General features: G+C 35.9%; 1 protein-coding gene across 8 annotated transcripts in view; it reads right to left on the bottom strand.

Annotated features, from left to right (window-relative positions):
• Pkhd1l1 (polycystic kidney and hepatic disease 1-like 1) overlaps positions 1-24,846 on the bottom strand; it is a 143,981-nt gene that overhangs the window by 34,172 nt on the left and 84,963 nt on the right. For all 8 annotated transcript variants that reach the window (XR_383993.4, XR_875261.3, XR_875262.3 and 5 more), the window contains 14 exons: positions 23,594-23,835; positions 21,707-21,843; positions 19,697-20,726; positions 16,265-16,456; positions 12,502-12,653; positions 11,151-11,310; positions 10,252-10,423; positions 9,193-9,281; positions 8,546-8,694; positions 6,688-6,817; positions 5,316-5,434; positions 4,458-4,587; positions 2,780-2,953; positions 837-940 (listed from right to left, as the gene is read on the bottom strand). Coding sequence is in view for 2 of the 8 variants with exons in the window: in XM_011245522.3 (XP_011243824.1) it covers positions 837-940; positions 2,780-2,953; positions 4,458-4,587; positions 5,316-5,434; positions 6,688-6,817; positions 8,546-8,694; positions 9,193-9,281; positions 10,252-10,423; positions 11,151-11,310; positions 12,502-12,653; positions 16,265-16,456; positions 19,697-20,726; positions 21,707-21,843; positions 23,594-23,835 (2,980 nt within the window). In the remaining 6 variants the exon portion in view is untranslated. The remainder of the gene's footprint in view (positions 1-836; positions 941-2,779; positions 2,954-4,457; positions 4,588-5,315; positions 5,435-6,687; positions 6,818-8,545; positions 8,695-9,192; positions 9,282-10,251; positions 10,424-11,150; positions 11,311-12,501; positions 12,654-16,264; positions 16,457-19,696; positions 20,727-21,706; positions 21,844-23,593; positions 23,836-24,846) is intronic.

Below are 24,846 nucleotides of genomic sequence, written 5' to 3'. Positions count from 1 at the left end.
AAAAGTAAGGCTTACCTGTGATGTATGCTATCCAAGACTGACAGACTGAGTTCCAACCCCAAGGCCAAGAGGTGTAAGGAAAGAACTGAGTCTCAAAAGCTGTCCTCTGACCTTCATGTGCTATAACATGCACCATTTAACTCTATTACTTTTCCTATGGTCTTACTGACCTTAAATAAACACAAAATGTTTGAAATATTGCTACTGTGAGTCTATTCAAGCTGATGTACAACAGAGCCAAGGACGTTTCCTTACATTAGAAGATAAATTTGTCTACCTGACGTTTGCAGGTAATATTTAAAATGCAGACATTATAATTTGAACATATATTAGAACTAAACTACAAACCTTTTATAGGTTAAGCAATGCAAGTAAAGGATATATGAGTTAAGAAAGAAGCTATAAAGCTAGTTGTTTTTCTAGTTTAAGTCTGTCATATGTTTTTAAACTTTTTTGTGATGAGTATATAAAAATGTAAATGATAGTGAGAGAGTAAAAAGACGGAGAGACTTTGGGTCTAGACCAATGCTTGCTTAAGAGACTTTCTTAACTTTTAGCTGTGTGGTGCACTTTATTTGCAGAGATTTCAAAAAAATAATTTATTTAGTTTTACTTTATACATATTGGTGTTTTGCCTTTGTGTATTCCTTGCAACTGGAGGTACAGGCAGTGCTGAGCTGGCATGTGAGTTCTGGAAATTGATCCAGGTCCTCTGGAAGTGCTCTAAAAGGATGAGCCATCTCTCCAGCTCCCATTTGTAGGATTTTTTAGAACAGAGATTTTTTTTTATGGGTGAAAGATAATTTATTTGAACATAAAAAATTTAAAGCACAAACCTGTCCCAGGTTAAGAAATGTCACAGCATATCTTGGATCGGTGCTATCCCTGTAGCCTTCTTGACCACTGTGATGAAATTCCACATTACTTATTCTTGCATTTCCTAAGGGAGTAGATAATTAAAAAGTGTCCTAAAATGAATAAAGTAAACATACTTGAAAATATATAAAACTATTCAAGTGCTTCATGGAAGCCTTATTTTTCTTTGCTCCTTCACTTCAAATAAAACAATATATCTTAATCTTTTATCCATTGTTTTTGCTCTTAGATTTTATCTCTTATAGCTTCTTTTCCATGTAAAGTTATAAAATTTAAATTATATAGATTTAATATTTATCTAAAATATATAATGACTCTTTGGAAGATCACAAACCATTACAGTATCTAAGATTTGTTTTCTCTTCTTTATTTTGTATTATTTATATATGATTATATCTAAAGGACAAATTTTCTTCTATGCTAGGGTAATATTGCTTGCTAAGAAAGCACCTAAGGCATGCATATAATATATCTGATGTTTCAATCTTGTTGCTACAAAGAGCTTTTATTATGAGAATTCTATTTCAGAGACTCTTTCAGCGTTGTCACTTCTTTGTCAGCCAGTTTTTCATAGCACCACTGAGGTGCAAGAGATGGTATTGTAAATTGGTAATGACAGTGATAATGATCTATAAGAGATTAGTCTGTGCCAAGTTCTGAAGCTTCCAGCAGTCCCTGAAACTGATTAGATGCATTAGGTTGCTCGGCAAGCTTATATAACCCAAACTTATATAACCAGGGTTATTTACAGAAATGACTGATCCTTAATTCCAGCAAAAACTACAGTAAGTAGTTGGATACTGGAGAATGAAGACACAAAAATGTTAACTCATTTGTAAAGAATTTATGACACAAAAAGAAAAGGTTACTAAGATAAATAATGGAGCATTTGAGTATCAATGAAACAATCACAATGAATTAGAGCTAATAAATATGTTTACATGCATGGCTTGTATAAGTAACTAATAAAAAAACAAAGTTCTTGTTAGGCTGGAGATGACTCAGAAAGTAAAATTCTGGACATGACGCTGATTTCTATCCCCCAAAACCCACATAAAAAGTCATGTGTGGTGACTGTGTCTTGATAATTCTAGCACTGGAGAGGTGAAACAAGGGGATCCTTGAGGATCACAAGCCAAGCAGCCTCACCCAAGGTTCAGAGACACTGCCTCAAAAAATAAAGTGGAGAACAGTTGAGGAAGACACCTGATATTGAACTCTGGCCTCCATATACATATGTGTGTACCTGTGACTGTACACACATACGCACGCCTGTGTGTGCATGCTCATGCACACATGTGTGTACTAACACACATATACACACACACAAATGCACACACACACACACCACAAGGAAATACACACAGAGGAGGTCATCCTTGAAGTATTCTGGATATTAAGTCAATAGTCTATATAAGATGAGAATCAAGGTTGTTTTCAACTCTTCTTCAAGATCCATAATATTTAATGAGGCTTAAAAAGAAACATTTTCTAGATTACAAACGAGGAGAGAATAACAGAATTAAAATACTACCAGATCAAACAAGATTGGATAGAATTGGTATGTTGATGAGCACTAGAGACAATGACGGCATTGGAATTTACTGCATTGCTTTTCTCTGTATTTGATATATTTGAAGTTTTCCTTAAAATAGATACAGATGTTATGAAATAATTTGTTGGGTTAGAGATAAGTCTGACTCTCAGTGAACTCCATTTCTGGTTTGGTAATTCTTACTGTCTATGAAGATAAAGTAAATAGTTAATAATATTACACTTCAGAGAGTAACACACAGAATATATAATCACACTTGAAGCTCTATTTTTCTGTGTGGCTCTATGGAGAAGTGAGAATTATAAGTTATATGTCACTTGGAAAAAAGTGGACCGAACTTATACTAACCTTTAAATGTCATCATGTTTCCAGTGAATGAGCCAACTAGGATCCGTGCACCAAAAGAGTCTTTGGACAAAACCGAGTAATCGTCACCAACTATTTTGATGTTCCTACTCAGTATCCCAACATCAGCTGATAATGTGTAGCTCTGAGCTGTTCCAGAGATCCACTGTCTTTCAGCTGCAATCAAACAAATGGATCATTATCAATCTTAGGAGATATTTATATATTAGTTCATTTAAAATATATAAGGTAAACTACTTTTTAACACATTGAATGTTGACACAAGTGTATAAACTCATTAGATATTTAACAGAGATAAAAGGCAAACTAAAATTAAGATATATTTGATTTAGATTATACTTAATACATCCAAGATATATCATCTCTTTAAAAGATTATTAAAATTAGAAATTAAGAGGGTTATTGCTTTTCTTTCCCCTCCAAACAGTTTTATACTTTTGTTAAAATCTGTGAAGCACAATGTGAAAATAAAGTCTGATATTGGTTTTCCTGAGATTAGCTTAATTCAATCAATATGCTTATTTCCAATTGTGCTGCTGAAAACAACATAATTTTGTCCTTTTTCTTTGTGGCTGAAAATTTTTTAGCATATATACACCATGTTTTTATTATTCATTCTTCTATTGATGAACACATAGGCTTGGTTAAGGGCTTAATTCTTATGAATAATGAATATCTTAAGATAGTATAAGAGGAATATATTCAAGGTACATTATATACATGTATGAAAACATCCTTATATATCACTGTATCATGTACAATGAATATATGCTAATGAAAATTAAACATGGTAGGAACAGACAGTGCTTAAGATTGTTTTAAATAACAGCTACTGTTTAATACTCTTTGAAGGTGGTTTGCAATTATCTCAAGTTATACATGAAAACATTATTGCAACGCAACTTGAAATGCTAGTTTTAATTTTCATCAGTGAGGAAACACAGAGTTATTTAAAGAATGTTGCCCTAGGCTCTGAGTTGAATTTTCAAGGAATAGACAGTATTTTTTCCCAGCTCCTAGTCCTTGCATGGCTCTACATTCATAAGCATGTTGCATATGTACCAGAATTTTATATAAATAAATTGTTGTGTATCAGATACAATTTATATCTTTTTTTGTTTTTTTATGGTATGTTTATGGGTGTTTTGTTTGCATGTATGTCTTATCACCACATGCATGTCTCTGTGCACTCAGAGGCCAGAAGAGGCTGTTAAGTCCACTGAAACCGGAATTATAGGTGGTTATGAGTCACTGTGTGGATGTTGGGAATCATAACCGAGACTTCTGGAAGAAGTTACCTCAACTGCTGAGCTATCTCTCCAGCTTCTGGATAAAAGTTTTTAAAATTCCATGATATATCAAGAATTACTTGGAAACTTAGAAGAGAAAAGGGCAGGGACTTGCTCTAAAGAATGCTATATAAATGGTCTTTGTTGAATATTTGCTGAATGAGTGAGTGAATAGATGGTGGATACATGTAGTAAAGGATATTGGACAGCAAGACATACACAGTAGGATCCACTGGGATCAAAGCTAACTATTCTGAAAAATATTTGTGAAGTTTAATCAAAGAATTATAATTACAGGGTACATAACTAAAATATGACCATTCCCAGACACTTTAATTATATATCCGTTTGGTTAAAGAGCAGCCACTTACCAAGGTGAGTGTAGGAAAGGCTATCATTGAGGATGAGAATTTTGTGCCCATGTAGGATTTTAGCAATCCTTCTGATCTCCGTCTGGTGTAAATCATAGCTTGTGGTAGTTATTACAACATCTTCTCCCTCCTTAGGAAAATTCAAGTGCCAAATGCAACAGTAATTTTTAAAGTAGGTTTATGGTTCTTAGCAACAATCAATAAATAATTCTAAATTTATATCTTAGTAGCAATCAGGGTACTACCTGAAGTAATAAACTATCATCTAGATCTCTAACAATAAATATGCCTTGTTGATGTTAAGAATTTTAGAGTATGACGTCCATCCATGTACCATGACATATACATACAAGCCCTTGCCCACAAACACATGTATGCCATGTCTTCTACTCTCAACCATCTCCACACAGAAACACATACACAATCAATCAACAAAATGTAAAAAAAAAAAAAATCAAAATTATGAAGTTCTCTCATTTAGCATAGGTATTACTTAATGTCATTGTGTTTTTTCCCTAAGTGTTAAACATTTAACATCAAAGATAACAAGTGATGAGGTAACCAAGAGAAAAGTAAAATATACTTAACATAATTCTACTCTTTACAATTTATAAATACATAGAACTCACAATTTTCATATCTTTTCTTTTATTTCTAAGGTACCCATAATGGTCTTTATATAGTTTGAAGAACTTTGGACATCACAATTTTTAACTAATTGTTATCAGGTCATCCCTTGGAAGCTGACTATAAGATATACATTTTTAAATACTGTTAATTATAGGAAGTAAACAGAAAACAGGGAAGAAATTGTTTCAAGTAAACTCATGGTATATTCATCTTATTTTTGTTTTCTACCTGCCAATCCACAGCATCCACTAGAGATAAGATTTTGGAGCCTGCTTCCGCAGTTTCTAACAGTTTAGTTTTATAAACTGAATGTGGAAGTCCATGCAGGTCCAGCTCACCAAACACTCCTGAAGGAGAGAAGAATTCTTACATATCATACAGTCCTGAGTTAGGGGCTAGTGTAGAATGGGACTATCTACTGATATATTTCAGCTAGCTATTAAACATTGGAGAATGAATGGAATGAATTGAGGTTGGTTGTGCAAGAGTGTTGGCAGTTTGACCTACTTTTAGGAATCTAGGCCATAGTAAATCCAGCATGTAAGGTAACATATATTAGGAGGCTTACCACAACATTATTTTGGAAATAATAAAAAAAATGGAATTAATGCAGATGCACATAATGATTAACTGTATTTCAGTTGTATTAATAGTGGGGAGCAGTATTCTAAACCAGGGAGAGTTTTGTTTGTTGCCACTGATTGATCTGGATCATATATCCATAATACGTCACAAAGAACCAAAGGCTTCTAAGAGCAAATGACATATGTATTTTAACTATGTTTTAATACAATGAAAACACAATAGATATTAGAAAAGAAACAGTATGTGTAAAACAAATAGATTAAACTGAAAACATAGAAAGTTGTCACATAGTACTAGTTTTCCTTAAGGTATGAGCTGGAAACATATATGTTTTTAATGGTATTTTTCCTTGATGTTTGGAATATTTGTAATAATGCCATTTTAAAAAAAAACATAGAAAACCAAATATCTTTAAGACTAAGTTTGCCTGCATCTCTACTATAGTAATACTCTTATGTGTCTCCTAAATGAATATGCAACAGTATTAATAAAAGCAGCTGTTAATTCTGGTCAAATTAAACTCTTTTAAGACCTCTGCCTTCCAGATTGAAATAGGACTGTGCACAATACACTGATGCCTCAGGGAAATTAAGCTCACTGGCAGTTGTAAGTGGGTGACTGACTGTAGAGCCAACTGAGCCACAGACTGCTTATGAACACTGAAAATGGAATTACGTTAGGAAAAGAGTCTGTTAGAGGGAAGGCACAAAATATGAAAGAGTATTATCGCTCTTCTATGTCAAGAAAAGATTGCGGAGAAATGATAGTGATATGTAGAGCTTTACTAAATTTAGTTTTAGAATACCCTACAGCTTGATTTGGAATACCCACATCCATATCAGTTACTAAATTGTAATGTGACATTATTCAATGTTTTTAAATTATCCTCCTGTGTTTAGTATAAATAATTGACTATAAAAGATTGTGATGCCATACTATCGTGAATTAAGTCCTGTGTATTTTGAAATAGACTAAGAAAAAAAAGATCTGAAACATTTAGCTTGATAACACATACCTAACACCTTTGCCCCTTGATTCGGTCCGTCTGGAAAAGCCCATTCTGGGGTAGAATGATTTCCTCGAAGAACAATCTGTAATTCTCCTTTAAAGGGGTTATCTTCCCAGCCACCAATTAATCTCCCTCCCTACAGTGAAACAGAAAACTGTTAGTACTTAAAAAAAAAACTGAGTAGAGAAAAACCTCATCCATAAAAGAAAGTCAAGAAGTTCCTGGAAGTCTCTGTAGTAAAATGGAGACATTTTGTTAGATCATTCTTGTAAGTGGAACTGACTTTAGCCTATTGGCCTTAGGATAGGATAGATAGTCTGAGTGATTTTTTTCAAGGTCAAATTCAGTATCTATTTCCTGTTAGAATCAGACCAAGAACTAAGATCTTCTAAGACCTAACTAAGCTAGTGATGTTTGAACATACTACACTGTATTTGTATACAATAGGTCATACACAAAATATGCTCCTAGCTTTTCTATCTCAGCGATACCAGTTATGACTATAACTGCTAATAATGATGGCTGCCATCAAATGCTTGCTGACTAATGTAGACCTAATGTAAAACTTCATCTGTACTAATTATAAACATTGTCCTTTATACTAAACCCATGAGTTGATATTTTTAGTTTTATTTCACAGGTGAGGAAACTGCTGCTGAAGTGAAAGATGTTGGGCAATATATCCAACATTACCCCACTACTAAACAGCAAAAGAATCACACTAGCTTTATTTTACCACAAATCCTTACATCTGTCCAAAATTTGAAAAGCATCAAAATTAGTCGCTGTACTTTATTCTTTCATAAAGAAAGAGTAATTAATTTTAAACAGAATTTTATTAATATTTTGAGAATTCATATGCTGTATTTGTATTCTACTCACCTTCCACTCCTCCCCCTAAATCCCATCCCAGATCCATTCCTGCCTTCTCACAGCTCCTAACTTTGTGTTTTGTTTTGTTTTGTTTTGTTTTTCAAATTTGCAAATAACCCACACAGACCAATTTGTGTTGCCTATATCTTCATGCCTATGGGGCCATCTACTGGAGCATGTTAATCTGGCCAAGAATCCATATCTGGGAAGCTCAAAAGCCCCAGAGGAGAACCCAGTATTATTATGCTGCTAATGGACATGGTACCAAGCTGCTGTGTGCTCGATACTATTTATATATCTCTACCCATAGATCATGACTGAGGCTCCCAGATCTCACCAGAGAAGTTTATTTGTGCAATAAATCCTCTCTTCAAACAATCCCTAGTAGCTTTTTTGGTTCAGCCACTCTTTTCTTGTAAATAGTAATAAGGAGGTAAAACAATTAAAGATCAAGCTGTTACAAACTCAAGACCATCATAGAAGAATGGGGATAATTGTCCCAACAGAGGAGACATTCCCTTGGTTACGCTTGATTTCACAATCCCATCGATGTCCATTCATTTTTATGAAATGTCTTTTTTTAAATAAAATTTTTTGATTTTTCTCCCCAGAACAGTTAAGAATTTGTTATTTGTTGTTGTGAGTGCACAATTAATAATTAATCTTTACATAATTATATATATTTATATGATAACAATATGAATATCTTAAGTGTTACTAAAATAGCAGCAACCACACACTAAAGAGTATGCTGTGAATTATCCCAGTAAGGAAGATGAAACCACAATTTAAAAAGAGAAGAAATACATGGGATGTGTGTGATGCTTACATTTTCTGGGCTATGGCAGTGTTTGTGTGTGTGTGTGTGTGTGTGTGTGTGTGTATGCATGTCTACACACTGACTGAATGCTTTTCTTGTTACCAATTCCACAAATTTTCATGTCAGAAATGAATAGGATTAATAATATAAATTAGAAGATCTCACTCTTACCTGTACTGATATGTAGGTGGCATTTAAAACAACTCTTCTATAGGTGGGGCCTGCTACTCCTATCTCAGATTTATCTTCCATTTCTAGAACTCCCCAAATAATGAGTCTTTCCACTGGGGGTATATCCACATCAGCTACAATCCATGTTCCTAAAAAAAAAAAAAAAACCAGTAAGAACCAGCACACAGACACTTATGGCAGAATACTAGCAAGCCTAACAGCCAGTCTTGTCTTTGAAGTTCATGAATTCTTTCCACATGATTCCTATAGTTCACAGAAAGCATGATATTGTGGTTTTGTTGCTGATATTAGTGTTCTGTTTGAAACAGTGTTATTATGTTTCTGAAATTGACCTTGTACTCCTGTGCTAAAGCAACACCCCTTTCTTGGTCTTCTGAGCAATAAGGAAAACAGGCACATGCCACCACATCCAGCTAATGTTATCATTAATAGATTTAAATTTACAGAAAACTGGAAGATTGTTTCATAACCAGACACAATAACGAAGCCCATGCCTTTACACTTATTTGCTTTTCCTCAATGTTGTGATACTTAAAGATGGAGTCATAACTACTGCTACATCTGCTCTACTGCAACATCGACATTACCGAAATGCTAACATTTTACTTATGTATGTATGTGTTTACCTTCAGGAATAATCACATTTGCTCCTGGGCGAGGTACAGTATAATTGTTCTCTGGGGATGATTGCCAGAAGGACTCATTGGACCATAAACTGGGGAAAAAAGTAATACTTCCATTAATAATCACCTCTGTATTTAATGAGTATTTCCTTAAGGCACAGCATTATATTAGATGTCTTAGGAATGGTAGAATATGAAACTGATATTAAATAATCTTACTAACTAACCAAGTTAATATGTACAATTAGTAGTAGAAACATATATAAACTATGTAATTTTTCTATTGAGCAAAATAATTTAAAATATTTGAACACATTTCTTCTCATCAAATCCTTATTTTGATATATGACAGTTTAATTAAACCAATTTAACTTAGAGATTTGTCAATTACCCTGTTTTCTTATAAGATCTGACCATAGAAATTTTAAAATCAGTGCATCCTTTATCCATTTATGGGTCTCTAGCAAATATTTCTATCTCACAAAGTACATGATAAGGATGTATTTGGGTAAATTCTGTGAACAGAAGAATAGGGAACATAATGTCTGACTTGCCCAGAATTCAGTGAAGTTATGACCTGGACAGCAGCAGGGTGGGAATTTGGGGTAATGCAAAATGAAGACTGCATTAAATGGAAAAAGACATGGAGAGACCACTGGAAAGAGAAGGCCTTACCCTTTATGTAATTATGCCTTCTAGAAACTACTTGCTAATGAAAATTTTCCTAAGGGATGTAATTACAAAGTTGATATCTTCTTGCTGGAAATGACTAGTAATGAAATATAAGAGAGCCATTTACACACACTAATTAAAAAGTGATGATTCAAATGGCTAAAAAATAAAGAGCCATAAAACCTGATAAGATAGAAGGAAAAGATTTTAGCTGAAAGAATTAAAATCTGTGATCAGCTTTCCTCAATCATGAGACTGTTAGCAAGTTTTACATATAAGTTGTAGGAGCTGTCTCTATTTTTTTTCTCTGAAAAGTGGATTATAAATTTAGAGAAATGTGAGTGTAGATGTATCTTGTGAACCAAAATCCATTGAAGAAAGTCTGTGTACTTGTAAGCGGCTGGTCGTTTCCTGGGAATTGGTTTTCTTGATGGTGGATGAACTGGAAAGCAGTCTTGGAGAACACAGCAGTAAGCTTGGAAATTAATAATCACATCCTTCACACCAGGATCTAGGGTCCCAGAGATGGGCTGGCTCTGAGGTAGGTCACTTCTCCCTGACACTGGAACAAAATCAATATTGTTTCCAGTTAATATGTTAACATGGTGATTGAAGTACTCAACTGTATACAAAATCATAGCATTTTGGAAATATCATTTATTCAGAAACAGAAAGTAGGCATTGAGAAACTTCACCTAGATAGATAATATATTGAGATGAAATATTAAGGAGAATGAAAATTATCATGACAAACATTAACACCTTAAGGGTTTAGAGAGGTAGCTGAGCAGTTAAGGGCATGGGTTACTCTTCCAGAGGACCTGATTTTATTCCCAGCATCCACATGACAGCTCACAACTGTCTATAACTCCTTTTCTACATGGTACAATACACATATACAAACAAAACATAAAATAAACATACACACATGTATGAAAAATAAGAATAGTTTAAATTTTAGTTTAAATTTATTTTTAAATAATTTTATTTTCTAAAACTAATTTTAAAAATTCGTGGACTGTATATCAGTTGTCATTTTATTCATCTCTAATACTGTAAAATAAAGTAATCAAGACCTTGTATAATTATATTAGTATTATCTTTAAAAATCAAGTTTTCTAAATTAAAGGACTTTTATCAAATTAATTTTATGTCTAGGATTTTTACTTAACAAATATATATCAAGTTCTGGTAACACAGGCTACAGTATATCTCATATTTCTACTGAGAAATTGTTCTCCTTAGGTAAATTATTAGGTAAAAGATCACTTTGTGTAATAAATACATACCCAAATAATAGAGAGTACTGGTGTTTGCTTCAAGATGCCAGTCTCCATTCTTACTAGAATTCCAATTCAATGGGTTTGCGGAGCCATTCCTCATATCAACAACATTAAACATATCAGGATTTTGAGTGAAGTTATGTGATATAATTACATAGTCTTCTTCCTAAAATATTTGCAGAAAAGTATGGCTTGATTTATGCAAAAATATACTTCATATTATGACTTACTTTTAATCTCCTGTTATTAGCTGATATAGAGTGTTGCAACCAAAGTTTGGTTCCAGTTTATCCTTCAATTGCCTTTTATGTTCTGTTTGACACTTTGCAGGTCTATGCCAACAATGCTAACTCTATCACTGAGGAAAGTAAAGAATCTCTCGCCTTTCTCTTTCTCATTCTTATTTTCTGTCTTTACACACACACGCATACGCACACACACACACACACAGGTTGTGTAGGTTCTTCACTCACACGTGCATATTAATATGTAAGTATTATGCATATGCAAATGTTTTTAAGGTATCTTCTCTATGGGACCTTAAGTATTTAGAATAGTGCTAGACAGGGTTTCTGGGACACACAAATATGTGGTATCAGGAGAAGAATGTAGAAGGGAACACCTCATCAAGATGCTGACTATAATTACTGGACACTGGAGAATTGAGGTCAGAGTATGGAATTTCTACAAACTTTTTATTTCTTTCCAAAGATAATGCATATTTGCAAATATGTAGATAGAGAGATATAAAATATTGTATGACGTTATTTAATTCATGACACAAATAAACACAAAATACTTGGAACTCAACAAATTAAAGCTAATACAATGGTAACAAGGACAAAAGAAGACAGAATAATAACATGGCAAAGAATTGCTTCCTTCTTAGATTTTGAGTGAGTGGGTCATACAGAGTACATCATAGGCCTTTAAAAAGATGGATTTGTGAAATGAAAGCATTCTAGCTAATAGGTTAAGGAAATGGTTCAATGGATAAGAGTGCTTAGTTTGGAATCACAATGACCTGAATTTAAATTCCAAGGCCTCATGAAAATGCCAGGTATGACCCACACACCTTTAACTCCATTGCATAATGGGAATACCTGAGGCTTTCTCCCTTCAGCAGAGCTCCAGGCTGAATGAGATAACCTAACTCAAGGAGATAAGGTGGAGACTGATAAAGACACAGATGTTCACATCTGTATACACATATGCACATATACCACACATACACAAACTCACAAACATGGACACACACACACACACACACACACACATGCCCTCAGAAAAGAAAGAGATGGGTTTATGAGGATGACAGTGTAGGCTTCTGTTTGGTTTTCTGTAGCTCTTTCTTTACCTTAAATCCATAGAATGTGGAAGTATATGATATGTTGGTTAAGTGCTCCACACCTTTAAAATACCAGTTAATGTGATTTGCATTTGGAATCAGAGCCATCCACCCTGACATATGGGTCAGTCGTTTCTTCTGAAAGGGAACAATGCTAGTGCCTGAAGGAAAACATAGAATAAGCAGCAACCATAAGCTCCACCTTCAACAAACGCCTCTGTTTTTTAACAAATGAAAATACAAACACTGGCTCTGTCCGTGGCATTTTATTTTATTTTATTTTATTTTATTTTATTTTATTTTATTTTATTTTATTTTGGTTTTTCGAGATAGGTTTTCCCTGTGTAGTCCTGGCTCTCCTGGAACTCACTCTGTAGACCAGACTGGCTTTGAACTCAAAGATCCACCTCTATCTGTCTTTCAAGTGCTGGGATTAAACACATGAGCCATCACACCTAGTTTGTCCATGGAATTTCTAGGAAGGGATTCTATTATGTTTTAAATGCCTTTAACTAAAAGCTCTTACTTTTTAATATTACATTTAACTGTGGTATAAAATGTCAACTATCGTATTCTAATGGGTACAGTTGTACTTTAATATGATGATACTCTGATTATCTGGCTTACAGTGAATACTGTCCTTTCATTTTGTAGTTATTTATGTTTTGTAATCATTTAAAATTTTGGTGTTTATTTAAAGGAAAAAATCATAAAACCCCAGCTTCAATTTTATTTATTTGTTTGTTTGTTTGTTTGTTTATTGGTTTATTTATTTATTTACTTTTTAGGGGAGAAATGTAAGAATGCCTTTAATCAAATCTAAAATAACCGTATCATCATAATAAATGGTAGGGGTGGCACTGAATACTTGTCTCCCCTGAAGATCTTTCGTTCACAATGCTGTCTCGATACCCTCTGCCTCTGGTTGTTCTGGGTCAGGGAAGAAGGAAGAAGATGAAAACAATTCCATTCCTGTAACTGTCTCCCCAGAGGGGTGAATGGAGTCTGGGTGGTCTTGTGAGTCTGGGTGGTCTTGTGTCACCTTAATGAAGAGGAATGTTTCTATGAGTCAGCCTACTTGGCATAGCACTTTCTGACTTCTTCACCTTTCTCCACTTCCTTTCAGGACCAGCTCGGTCATAGATTTTTGAATATCAGATCAAGGCAATATTTGCTACTTTATACTCGGATGGGAAAAAGGGTAACAAAATTCCAATATGTTACTGTGGGTTACATTAGCTAGACAGAGGTACTTTTACCATATTGAAAACTTATTCAATATTCATATTGCTGGTATATTTATATGCTATTGAAAGATCCTGACAGAATGTAAAAGGTCACAGAAGCCCTGAAATTGGCAAAATAGATTTCATTGTTAGCAGAACTAGCTTCACTGATTTAGAAAAATAGAGGTGCACAATGCTCTGGCCACTCCTAGAACCCGTGTGTCTGCCAATGTTCTGACCATTCCTTGAACCCAGGTGTGTGCCCACTGCTGCACCTCACTGCCAGGTGTTTGTGATATTGGTTGCTGGGATAGAGTCGGAAAATCTCCCCAGCAACCACAGTCGGGGCCAATCCAGAGTTACTGAACCTTCATTAGACTCCTTCCTTGTTCCCCTTCCATACCTACTTCTTGAGAAATCAATCATTTTAGAATAGACATTGTTTAGATCTGGAAATCCCCTACTCCCTCCTTCTCCTTTCCCCCTTTAGGACCTATAAAAACTGGAACCCCTTTCCCCTCGGGGTCGACTCCTCTACCCCTGCGTGGGATTGAGTCGTCCCCAGAGCTCTGGCTTTCCAGAATAAAGCCTCATGTGGTTTGCATCAAGCTTGGTCTCTCGTGAGTTCTTGGGGGTCCACTATTATCCCGAGACTTGAGTGAGGGTCTCCCTTCAGGGGTCTTTCACTATAAAATTACAAAACAATAAGCTACTATTGAAATACCACATATTTGTTTTAAATTATCAGTCACCTTATCAATATAGTTAAGTGGGGGGTAGGGGGTTGGAAAATACTGATGGCATATTCAATTACCCTCTTGAAATTATTTGTAATATGCTGAAGAAGAATGTTAAATTATGATACCAGGGAAAGACAGGAAAGTGCACTTTATTTTGTTGAGAAAGTCCCTTCCTGTTGTACTAACCACTTATTACATGTTTGGATTCAACATTCACAGATACAGACTTAGTTATCAAGAAGCTGAATCATTTGGCCTTGACCAGAGAATATACACAATAACATTTGTAGATGTTATAAAGATTTTGTTTAGAAAATCCTTGATTCACTCATACTCTCACACATTTTCAGAATCTTCAGTTTATCATAACAGTCTGTGGTATGTTGATGCATTAGACAGATATTTACTTTATATAGATAAGTTATAACTTATGATGGTTCAACTTAAGGCGTTTTGGACTTTACATTGGTATGTCATAAAAATAACAGTAATTACTATCCAATTAGTTACATCAGACTTCAAGCCACTATTATAAAATAGGCTTGTGTTAAATGCTTTTCTGAACTAAGGGCTAATGTAAATGTCTGTGAATGGATAAAGTAACCTAGACTGAGCCATCTTGTTTAGTATATTATGTGTAGTAGATACATTTTCAACTTTACTCACTTTCAACTATTTTATCAGAATACAATCCATTGGAAGTCAAAAAGTATTGTTAGTTTCTAAATAGATGAATAAATGGATAGATATAATAAGCGATAGGTAGATATGCAGATTTGATCTACTCAAGGTAGGCTAGCTGAGGTGGACATGAGAAAAGATATGCTTAGTTACTGGCTTAATAGACATTGGGGCGAGAACACAGCCTTAGGAAGCACTAGGAACAAAGAACCATTCCTCCCAGACAGTAAAGAAGAGAACTGGCCTCTGTAGGCCAATGTGCTGCATGAATAGTCCCTATAGTAGGGTTAGTGAAAAGCAATAGAACTTTTAAAAGGTGCAGCCTCATGGGAGGTGTTTGTGTCATTAAGAACAGGTCCTGAGAAGGGAATGTGAACCGATTCAGTAGTTTTGTTCCACTATGGTTCCTCAAGAGGACATACTTCCTTGCCACAGACTCAAAGTCAACTAGGCCCACTGATTACAAATAGAAACTTCAAAAAACTGAGCCAAGATAAATCTTTCCCTGCACAAGTAAATAATCTCAGACTTTTGTTGTAGTAATGGAGAGCTGCGTGACGGCATAACACACTGCAAGGAACTGCAGAGGCAGTGCCAGTGCGACAGCCAAAGATTTATGACATAGGAGAAGCAAACTCACACGTTCTGTTTGGCTGAAAAATTGCATATGGATTGTAATTACTTCAAGCTAGTCAGGCAGTAATGCCAACAACAGCCAGTGTATAAGGACAATTTTATTACTGTTACAAATTAGCAGTCCCTGGGACTTCATATGTATCTGTTGACCCATCCCACTCATCAGTGAGCATAAAAAAAGTTTGTCTTCACTGTGAGTGGCCTCAATATATCTGTACAGTCTTGTTTCGACAGCTATGCCAAGTTTCCAGCTCTTTGTAATAATATCATCTGGTAATTCGTCAATCAACATATGTATGTATGTTGTATGTGCATGTGTATGTATCTCTCAAGTACTCACCTTGAATAACTGGTTTCCTGCCTGGAATATGATTGGCATAAATGTGTATTTTGCAATATTCAGAACACCATGAAGTAACCCAAGAAAATGATAACAAGAAATTAGGAAAACATTGAAGCTCATGTCTTACACTGTCAGAATTCACTTACCAAAAGAGTCTGAAAGAACCACATCTTTTTCAAGTAAAGATACTGGGGAAGGCTTGTTGAATGCTAGCCGGTGGAAGCTGACAGAGGCATCACAGATGGAGCCAGGAAAACCAATGCTCCATGCAGGCTCTTGAGTACAGTGTGAAGGGTCCAGTAAGGAGCTGTGTGGAACGACAGTGTGCCCTCTGTGCCCTGGGGAAGGGACAGAAACAACATGATGCCAGTTTTATATAAGAAAAGTAATAAACCTGACCTACAGTGCACATAGATCCTGGGACTACAATATTACCAATGAAGTCTACAAACTGATGGAGGATGTTGCTTGCAAGCGATGAAGATACATACATGTGTTTTACAGTAGACTTTTCTGTCAAGGGACTCACAACAAATGTATTTGAAACACAAAACCTGAAACATCCATGAGAGTCAAAACGATGGAAAACAGCACAAATCACTTGATTCAGGATTCACAGAAAGATTCAAACCTGCTTATAGACCATGTACTTTTAAACAAATATAGGCTTAGTTACTAGAGAACATTTCATACTGGCTCTGTGATCACTGGAGAGAGAACAAATCGTTAGCAAGTATTTAGGGATCTAAGCACCATGCCTCCCAGACACTAAGCAAGGTAATTGTCCACTAGCAAGTAATTTTTTAAACCTACACTAAGTTAGTGAATAAAAATTCCTCAAAACTTTAGTGAGAAGCACTACATTCTCCCTCCTGAAAACACAATTAAAATAGGAGACAGACGCCATCAGCTGGAGCTGAGAACTCAGAACATGTGAACATTGAAAAGGATGTTAGTTCCTCTTTCAAAGAGACTTTCAGTATTTAGACACTAAGATCTCTAGGTTTACCTGTCAATTGATTCTTGAAAAATGTGTTATCAAGTAACACATCCACACAAGCATCCTATCCTGTTTAGACAAATCCATTATTAACAATTGGTAGAGACAAAAATCTTTAGATATTATAGGGTTTATAGAAAATGTGACATATTTTGAATTAAATGACCCAAGTGACTTACAATGATAAGAAACCTACGATATATATTGATTTGTCTAGGTTTAACATTTTATTTAAAAATTTAATAAATTTTATTATAAAAAAAACTTCCAAAAAATCTCATTCACTAAATGTAGCCAGATCCAGCACCCATACCGCTCAATGAACTTTGATGCAGTTAGAATAGCCACTCTGAAGCTATGGAGATGCACATTAAATTTTACACTTCATTATCAAATATATCTATGCATTCATCTACCAAAACCAAAAATCCACAACAGAGCTAGAACTAGAAAAAGAACATTATATCCTCTTTCATAATTCTTGTCTATTGAACACATTTTAAAACAAATACAAATTTAGACATTAAATTACAAAGGACTGATAGCACCTTGTGACTCCTTTTAAAAAGTATTGTCGGCAGACGTGGGAGTACTTGGGAGGCAGAGGCAGATGGATCTCTGTGTTCGAGGCCAGCTTGGTCTTGAAAGTAAGTTCCAGGACAGCCAGGACTACACAGAGAAACCCCGGTCTCGAAAACAAAAGAAAGAACAGGGCATCAAATGGTGGGGGGCATCCCCCAGTCACACCTCTAACCCATAATTGTTCCTGTCTGAAAGAATTACAGGGATGGAAATGGAGAGGAACCTGAGGAAAAGAAGGTCCAGCAACAGGCCCAAAGTGGGATCCAGCTCAAGGGGAGGTCCCAAGGCCTGACACTATTACTGAGGCTATGGAGCGCTCACAAAAAGAGACCTATTATGACTGCCCTCTGAAAGACTCAACAAGCAGCTCAAAGAGTCAGATGCAGATTTTTGCACCCAACCAGTGACAGAAGCTGCTAGCCCCTGTGGTTCAATTAGGGAAAAACTGGAAGATGAGGAGGAGGGTTACCCTGTAGGAGGACCAATAGTCTCAATTAATCTGAATCCTAGAGATCTCTCAGACACTAGACCACCAAGCAGGCAGCATACTCAAATGAGGGAGAGGGTGGCCATCCCACAGTCATAACTAACCTATAATTGTTCCTGTCTGAAAGAATTACAATAATGGAAATAGAGAGGTGCCTGAGGAAAAGAAGATCCAGCAAGAGGCCCAAAGTGGGATCCAGCTCAAGGGGAGGTTCCAAGGCCTGACACTATTACTGAGGCTATGGAGTGCTCACAAAAAGGGACCTAGCATGACCACACCCTGAAAGACCCAACAAGCAGCTGAAAGAGTCAGATGCAGATATTTGTATCCAACCAATGGACAGAAGCACCTGACCCCTGTTGTTGAATTAGGGAAGGCTGAAAGAAGCTGAGGAGAAGGGCGACCCTGTAGGAGGACCAGCAGTCTAATTAATGTGGACCCCCGAGATCTCTCAAACACTGGACCACCAAGCAGGCTGATATGAGGCCCCCAATACACATATAACAGAGGACTACTGGGTCTGGGTTCAATCAAAGATGATGCACCTAATCCTCAAAAGACTGGAGGCCCCAGGGAGTTTAGAGATCAGGTGGGGTGGGAGGTGGGGACATTCACATTGAGACAGGGGTTGGGGAGGAGGTATGAGATATGGAACAGTCGAAGGGAAGATGGGGGGGTGAGATAAAATATGGAGTGTAAATAAATAAATAAACTAAAAAGAGAAAACGAAAGAAGAAAGAGAGAGAAAGAAAGAAAGAAAGAAAGAAAGAAAGAAAGGAAGGAAGGAAGGAAGAAAGGAAGAAAGAAAGAAAGAAAGAAAGAAAGAAAGAAAGAAAGAAAGAAAGAAAGAAAGAAAGAAAGGTGTTCTATATTCTAGTAAGGATATATTCTGCCTGCATGATTTATAGAGATAGAATTTATATATATTTGTATGAAATGTGATTGAGTCCACAACTTGGCAATACAAATTGTTATCTTAATGAAAAGTGACGGCAGAATGGTAGCATCTAACATCAAAATGGCAGTGAGCAGTGTCTCCATAGATGTTCCACAAAACTACCGTTAATTCAAAATCAAATTGTTAATGAAATAGATAAAAGGACATGTTTGGAGGCTGCTTCTGACAGTTTGGAGCTCTTTCAAAAAAGAAGGAGGAGGAGGAGGAGGAGGAGGAGGAGGAGGAGGAGGAGGAGGAGGAGGAGAAATGCCTTTGGCTTTCCTTTCCTTTTCAAATCAGAAGGTAAATTTACTGCTGGACTACAATCTGTGATACTGGTGAATCAGCCTTAACCATTCAAATACATGTAAACATATATTTGGATTTTCGAGACCGGGATTTTCTCTATGGCCTTTGCTGTCCTGAAACTCACTGTGCAGACCAGGTTGGCTTTGAACTCAGAGAATCATCTGCCTCTGCCTCCCAAATGCTGGGATTGAATGCATGCATCACCATTGTCTTAAATGTATTGTTGGTAATTTTTTAAATCACAGATTGGAGAATAATATTACCTGTTAGTGAGCCGTCAACGTCAATCAGTACTGCTTCGTGTTCCCAACGAAAACCACCCTTATTGGGTGCATGAAAATACCGGATGCCAACAAACTTAGCACTCCAGCCTCCACATCTGTCATTACACACCCCAGTGATTGATGTTACTCCTAAAGCCACACAGGCATGGCGGTCAAAATTCATAAAGTGCACAGACGACACAGTCAGGCCTTGACTAAATGGGAGAACCAGGCCTTTTGAAGTGCAAAATGTGGGTCCCATTCCCAGCTCATCAAGATGACCAACGATTTTGGCATTTTTAATCACAGCTCCATTGCTTTCCCCCCATCCTCCAACATAGGGAGCCAGGATCCTCTTGGTCTCAATGCCAGCCTCATTGTTGTTCACCATCACAAAGTTGTGGAACTGCAGGGCCCCTCCGTTCACCCATTCAGCTCCTTTTTGACAGTTCCACACAGTGAGTGAGTTAAAGATGGCAGGCACTGGCACTGTAGAGGTACAAGATCCTGTTTGCATGGGGAAATACTCTTCAAAAATCCACAGTCCAAACCACCCCTGAGAATGAACAGTATTGTTAAAGAATTCTCCAAGCGGAATTCGTTTTTGGCAAATGTTTCGGTCAAAAGATGGGCCATCAGGGTGGTCATTCATTCTGTACCAAAAGCCAAAGTGAGTGCCCCCAGCAGCCGCATTGTGTCGAATGGTGTTGTTAGGATTGGTTACCCAGAATGCAGCTGGGGTCACATCATCATTCAGTAGACTGGTACTTTGCTGTACAAAGACTGCCAGATTATATTGCAGAATGTTGCCATGTTCAATACCATCTTCTATGAAAAATGCTCCTCCTTTTATATCATATATAATATTCCTCTCCACAAGAAGGTGATGCGTATTGTGGATTGTAATAGCTCTGTTGTATGATTGATGAATTGCACAGCCTTTCACATAGGATTTGAACTGTAAATCTCCAAGCAGGTGCCAATGTATTGGGTATCGTCCCAAACGGAAAGATTGACCAGCATGGAACACCTGTCAGGCCAGAAATAAGAACTGTTCAGTTATTTCCTGTTTCAAAGCAATCTCCAATTTCATATAAAGACATGAATATGCTTACATTAATATCCTCCACATTATTCATGTTGTTATTTTAAAGTACTATTTTATTCTGAATACAATCTTTTATATAATGCAATTCATTTGACAATACTTGTTAGGGAATGAATGAGTGGGGCACATAAGTGAAGTAAGAGATAAATAAGCAACCCTATTGTTGCAAGATAGCTGTGCCTGCTACTATATGCTCAATGCCATCTTTGACTCTTTTGTGTTTTGCCTCTTCTCTAAAAGTAAACTGTCTCATTTAATAAAATGAAACTCTCTTTATGACTCAATTTTTCTATATAATACAATAATGCTATGTAAATGTCTTCTTTTTCCTGACCTTTTGATTCCCGTATGTAAGAAATGCTTTGGGAGATTTATCAGGTACTGCACACCATAGTGTTTTATATGCAAGGTCACAGTCTTCACCATGATCATGAAGGGAGGTTGCCACTGACTTAACCTCCCAGATGAAAAAACTGTAAGCAGCCCAAGGGCCTTGTTCACACTTGCAAAACTCCTTGTCAATCCAAGTGGGTGTGGCTCCTGAGTCCTGATTAGAGCATATTAGTAACCATTCTGCTGTGTTCTTCCAAGCCTATAATCTAGTTATCTAATATTCAAGATACTGACATCTGTGAATCAACATAATCCAGTTATCTAAGAAAAGAAAATATTAGAAAGCCATTACTAGGTTTTGAATTGTGTGTCTGGATGGACATCATTTATGCTTTTTAAAAATACAGAATCAAATATTTGGAATGATCAAATGAGTGAATATTTGGCTGCATTAAAACTGTTCATTTATCAGTCTGCTATCCAATTGGAAGTAGAGTATGGCAAACACCAGAAGCTCAATCCATAGTTACTGTATGACACCTCGGTGTTTTAACAATAATTTTCCTTACCTCTACGTATTCTATTCTTCCAGTTACCATGTCAGCCCCAGGTAAGGGAGCATGCAACATAATACAGCCTCCAAACTGGTCACTTCCCATTTCTTCTCCAAACTTTCCTTGAAGGCATGTCTGTGTAGCAAATTCTCCTTAAAAATATTTTAAAATATTTAAAATTATTTAAGACCTTACAGCAATAATCATGTTAAAATTTTTTCATTATACTCATTTCATTTCTCTTTATTCACATATATTCAACTTTATTCTGGAACATAGTTATTATGTGTTCATATCTTATTTCTAGATAATAAGAAAGGTAAATAATGTATCTTGTTTTTCTTTGCATATTCTAAGGCATTTTTTAGAGATAGTACTAAATAATATTTGAATGGTTGGGTGAATAATGAAAATAGCATTTTGTACATTATTTCTGAAGCTTCCACTTCAAATTGGGAATTAACATAATGCAAAATTATGCTTGTATAGCACTAGAGCCTGACAGCCTAATTTGCATAGCAGGAAGTACTCTCATTTTAAACAGCTTGAGACTTGCTTTCATATCCACTCTGAGGCTTGATGCAGATAAAATGACATCAGAACATAGGTCATTTAACATAAAATACAAAGAACTTATGCTTATCTTTAAAGAAAAAGCTATTAACTATCTTGTGTCTGTTATTATTTAGCTACTTACTAATGATTACAAAAATATGGATATAACTTGTCAAAAGACATTCTGCTTTATAGTGTAAACACATCATTAAGATGCATCAGTATCCAATTCTCTACTGTGTGTTCAGGGCCTTTCACTAACTCATTCCCTTGAACTTCATCAAAGCTGGTGACTTATTTCTGGCCAATGGCACATAAACAGAAGCAAAATACATCATTTCAGAACTTTTGCAGTTAATTGGTGGTTTGACTCTCTAGTCATCATATCTTTGCTTCAGGGATTATGAAAACCCATATTGAGACAAAGCCTACATCAGTCTGAATTCTGAAACGATTATAATGGAAAGGACCTCCCGTTGACCCACATTAGACTAGACAGATGGAGCATGAATAAGAAGTATCCTTTGTCATTGAAAGTCATGGATATTTTTGGCTTGCTGAATAATGGTACATAGTATAGTTCTGTGGCTTGTAACTAGGTATGATTTTGTTTCCAGATAATACTATTACAACATCTGGAATACTATTACAACATTTGGTTGACACACTAATGGGAATGTTACAAATATTTTGCTAGCTCAGGTCATGTATATTGCAAAACATCCTGTAGTGTATAGAACAGAAGCTCATGCAAAGAATGAGTTGGGACAAAATTTCAAAGGCATTGCTACTGCCATAGCATGCCTATCTTAAAACTTACAGATCTATATATCTACACATGTATCTCTTTATCTTCTCATATATCCATGTTCTGTCTAGTTACCATTGTCCATGAACTATTTACTACAATTCTATCTACAATGAAAGTACTCTCATATATTCTACAGATTGTGGAAAATACAAAAAGCATTGTTAAAGATTTGCTAAATAAAAACATCAAATACTGTATTTTAAAACTCTACATTTTCTTGGTAAATATAAGTGATGTAGTTTCTGGGTGATATGTGAAGCTATAGTTATCAAGGACTGCAAAATAAAGGACTCTAAGAATAGAAGAGTAATAAGAAATCACAAGAACTTCAAACACACTCATTTCTTCCACTTTGGTGTCAGCAATGATTGTTTTACTCATTATATTGCAAATACTATCAAGCCATCAGTGTCTGCAAGCTTAATATCTACATACATTTTAAAGTTGAAAATAAAATAGTACACTTCAATATAACCCAAAATGTTTTGAAAAACTGGAATGATCACTGTCAGCCACATGCTGGTTGCTAAAAGTACCTGTATCAAATCCATCGGGACATGATGGAATCTTGTCATTCCACTCCACATTATCAGACCCTCTTATTAAAATATTTCTTGTAAGAATTCCAACTTCTGCCCTGGCTTCAAACACAGTTCCATCGGGAAGTGTGGTGGTAATTCCCAAGTGTGTGTAGTTGAGTGGCTTAGTTAAGGTTATGTGCATTCCATCAGCGGACACCGACGCGATGGTCCGCTTCTCATTCTCTGCTTGGCTGTGTCTGGAAAATTTTAAGAAAAAGAAAGTTACCTTACACATTTGCCATATTTGGTTTACACATTTGAATGCTTCAGTCATAAAATAAGGTGCTTTTGAAAAGTGTCATGCCATATTCTGCAGAGATATTTGAGAAAAATGTTTTATATGTAGAGCAAGTTTGATGACTCATTTCAAACCGGAGTGCTAGATTTGTTCAGAGCCTGCAAAAGTAATCATTTATAGCTTTAAGTATCATCCCCTGAGGTTCTTAAATGAGAATGACTTTGTAGTCACAGTAATGACTGAAAATAGCTTCAGAGGGATGGGCTGTGCTACTGGCATCCAGTGGACAGAGGCCAGAGATGTTTCTAAGCATCCTGTAAGACATACAAAATAGCTTCCTACAACAATGATAATCTAGTTTAAGGTATCAATCATGGCAAAGTAGAGACTCTTACAAAGGAAAGCCATTAGAAGTTTCTAAGCAGAGAATTTATTCAGTTGTCATTTATTTTCTAATATACTCAAGATTCCAGCCACAGTGAGTCTTGCTGATTTTATGATGTACACATTCTTATAATTAGTTATTTTAAGAATTGGGATCAGGCTTGCTTTCTAGTGTGCCAGGTGTACCATGACATTATTTAGTGACACATGCTTATTAAGCACTTTTTTGAGGTACATATTGCTATTGTGCCTATCGCCTCATAGTGTCTTCACAGCAGTTGTGTGTCTAATGAAGTGATAGCCTTGCAATTCTATGGGAACAGAAAGCCACCAAGTAATGGCCATGGTGAGTATTATTGCTAAAAGTAGACAAAGCCTGATCCCCATAAAAAACTCATTTCCTTTTTTAGCATTAATTTTTTAAATTTTTTTATTTAATTAAAATATAACATTCTACCCCCTTTTTAAATATATTCCTCCCATATCTGACCACCCTACTTCCCAAATTCTCTACCTCCTCTTCTTTAACCAATCTTGTTACAGAGAAGTCATTTCTTAATGCTGGCTTTAAAACTTTTTTCTGATT

This window comes from Mus musculus, chromosome 15 (genome assembly GCF_000001635.26).
Source record: "Mus musculus strain C57BL/6J chromosome 15, GRCm38.p6 C57BL/6J".
In the NCBI taxonomy this organism is placed as follows: domain Eukaryota; kingdom Metazoa; phylum Chordata; class Mammalia; order Rodentia; family Muridae; genus Mus; species Mus musculus.
Note: the sequence above shows the minus strand (reverse complement) of the source record. Positions and strands in the feature narration are given on the sequence as shown.